This window comes from Monodelphis domestica, chromosome 4 (assembly GCF_027887165.1).
Source record: "Monodelphis domestica isolate mMonDom1 chromosome 4, mMonDom1.pri, whole genome shotgun sequence".
Lineage (NCBI taxonomy): Eukaryota > Metazoa > Chordata > Mammalia > Didelphimorphia > Didelphidae > Monodelphis > Monodelphis domestica.
The window spans coordinates 440,119,400-440,121,910 of NC_077230.1; the positions used below are offsets into that span (position 1 = coordinate 440,119,400).

The following is a 2,511-nucleotide window of genomic DNA, read 5'->3' on the forward strand; positions in this document are numbered from 1 at the left end:
TAGGCAATGGCTGTGGACTAAGAAAATTACATTATTTGGAATTTTTGATACATTCCAAATCATAATAATTCTGCTGATACAATGATAGTAAAGTCAATTCTAAAGTATTTTAACAATTTTGAATAGTCATTCTTTTGTAATCATCAATTCACAAATACCAAACCACAAACCAACAAAAACACCGAAAAATACCTCTTCAGCTGAGTGTTTTCCTCAATGGATCAACTAGGTTGAAAAACACTGAGAAGGAACTACCGTTTATGCTTTATTTTTTAATTAAAATAGTTCTCTTCATTAATATTCCCATCGCATCTTTTATCTGCTTATTCCGTAGACTATATATAATGGGGTTCATAAAGGGTGGTATAACAGTATAAAATACAGAAGGAATTATATCCTTAAGAGACCCAGAATCTGAAGGTGGTTGGGAATATACATAAATGCCTGAAATAACAAATAAAGAAACCACAGTGATGTGGGGGACACAAGTAGAGAAGGCTTTTTTCTGGTCTTCTTTCACTGGAAACTTGAGCACGGTGGAAAATATACGAACGTAAGATGCAGTGATGAAGCCATAACAGCCAGCACCAACCACCAGTGCAGAAGCAAATACAGATAACTTATTGCTAAAAGTGTCTGAGCAAGAGATCCTTAGGAGAGAGGGGATGTCACAGAAGAACTGATGGACCACATTGGAATGGCAGAAGGACAAGCGAAACGTGTAGCCAGTGTGGAAAGCTGCATACACAAGGCCAGTCAACAAGCAGGTTAAGGTCATCTGCAGGCAGACTCGGGGACTCATGATCACTGTGTAGTGCAGAGGGTGGCAGATGGCCACATAACGGTCACGAGCCATGACGGTGAGCAAAGTTACTTCTACATATGCCATGAAAAGCACTAGGAATACCTGAGCTGCACAGCCTGTAACTGAAATAATCCTGTTGTTCACCAGAGAGTTAACAGATGCCTGGGGAACAGTTATTGAGAGGTAGCAGGCATCCACCATGGACAGATTCCTCAGGAAAAAGTACATGGGCGTGTGGAGTCTCCTGTCAATGGTTGTGATGATGACAATGAGGAGATTCCCCATCAGGCCTGCAGAGTAGATGAGAAACAAAAGGAAAGAATACAAGATCTGGAGCTCTCGGTTGTCAGAAAACCCCATGAGCAGAAATTCAGTTGCAGTGGTGAAATTGGACATTTTCAGACTTGTTCATCTAGGAAGTAACCTAGGTAGGACAAGGAACAGTCAGTCAGTCCATCGATGAGCAGTTATTAAGGAGGTGCTATGTGAAAAGGGTATTTAATTTCCTTGAGATTTTGTCAATCAGCATGACCTGTGCTATGTTTTTGATTGTTTGCCCTTGAACAAGTTAAATGACTTTTCAAGGAAAATCTCTAAGTCTTAGAGAGGTAATGCAGACATGAACTGTTTAAGGGAGTTTTTATTCCTGAATCTATTAAATCTATAAGTAAAGTGATCTTACTAAGGGCATTTTACTGGCTTCCTTTTTTCTTATATTGATTACTTAAAAGTGAATGATCATTGTAGATAATTTGTCCCTGGGTCAGAAGCCACCAATGAAAATAATTATTTTTTTAATTTTTTTAATCTTTTATGAATTGTCTTTGCATCTCCCCACATTCCTTTCATGACCATTTCATCCTTTTTTTTTAATAGATAAGAACTATATGGAAAAGAAAATCAGAAACTTATTTAGTCTTAGTTTCAAATATCTCTTGCTGCTAGTGGTGAGCTGACTAAACCTTTTCCTCCTCCCACTATCCTTACACATGCTCCAAATTATTGAAAGAAAAAATTAGAAGTAAATGGTTGTGAGATATTCAATACCATTTTCCCAAGCCAGGGGCAGGAGGATGATGAAGGCTGCAGCCCCAGCCTGATCTTCTCTCTGATCCTCTGAATACTCTCACTTCATCTAATTTGAATAATAGCTGGTCATCAGCTCTTTTAATCTTATCAAGTATGTTGTCTTCCATTAATAGCCATAATGAAATCAGCATAAGTGGATATCATGCTCACCTCCACCCTTGAGTGGGGAGATACTCACCTGGAACCCAATTCCCTAATCTCGAATGGGCATCAAAGCCTCTTTCAAGTTTAAACAACTAAGCTTCTCAGGCAGTTTAAGCTGATGCTTTTTGGTCCCTAATTCCCCAGTATACCACTTTGAAAGGGAAGCAAGCTGGCTTCGATACAAGAGAGACAGTTCAACACATCTAGATATAGATATGAAAATACATTTAGATGTAAGTATCAATGTTTTAAAAGATTAGTGCTCTAAGCTTTGTCCCACTTTCTTCCTCCTCTGTCATCCACTTAGGTGACAGAAACAAATATCAATTATTTTCTCTATAGTTATACAAAAAATATTACCATAGTAGTTAGGAGTTATAAATAGAGAAAGAAAGAGAGATAGAAAGAAAGAAAGAAAGAAAGAAAGAAAGAAAGAAAGAAAGAAAGAAAGAAAGAAAGAAAGAAAGAAAGAA

At 37.7% G+C, this 2,511-nt stretch overlaps 1 protein-coding gene across 1 annotated transcript; it reads right to left on the reverse strand.

Annotated features, from left to right (window-relative positions):
- Nucleotides 1–265: 265 nt before the first annotated feature.
- On the reverse strand, nt 266–1,384 carry LOC100027318 (olfactory receptor 14C36-like). The gene has a single exon (XM_001377609.3). It carries the CDS (start codon nt 1,199–1,201, stop codon nt 266–268), a length of 936 nt encoding a protein of 311 aa, XP_001377646.3. The 5' UTR covers nt 1,202–1,384.
- Between the last annotated feature and the right edge of the window lie 1,127 nt (nt 1,385–2,511).

What these genes read in the sequence shown, in the direction of transcription:
- LOC100027318 (XM_001377609.3), bottom strand. Translation starts at nt 1,201, where the DNA reads ATGTCCAATTTCACCACTGCAACTGAATTTCTGCTCATGGGGTTTTCT.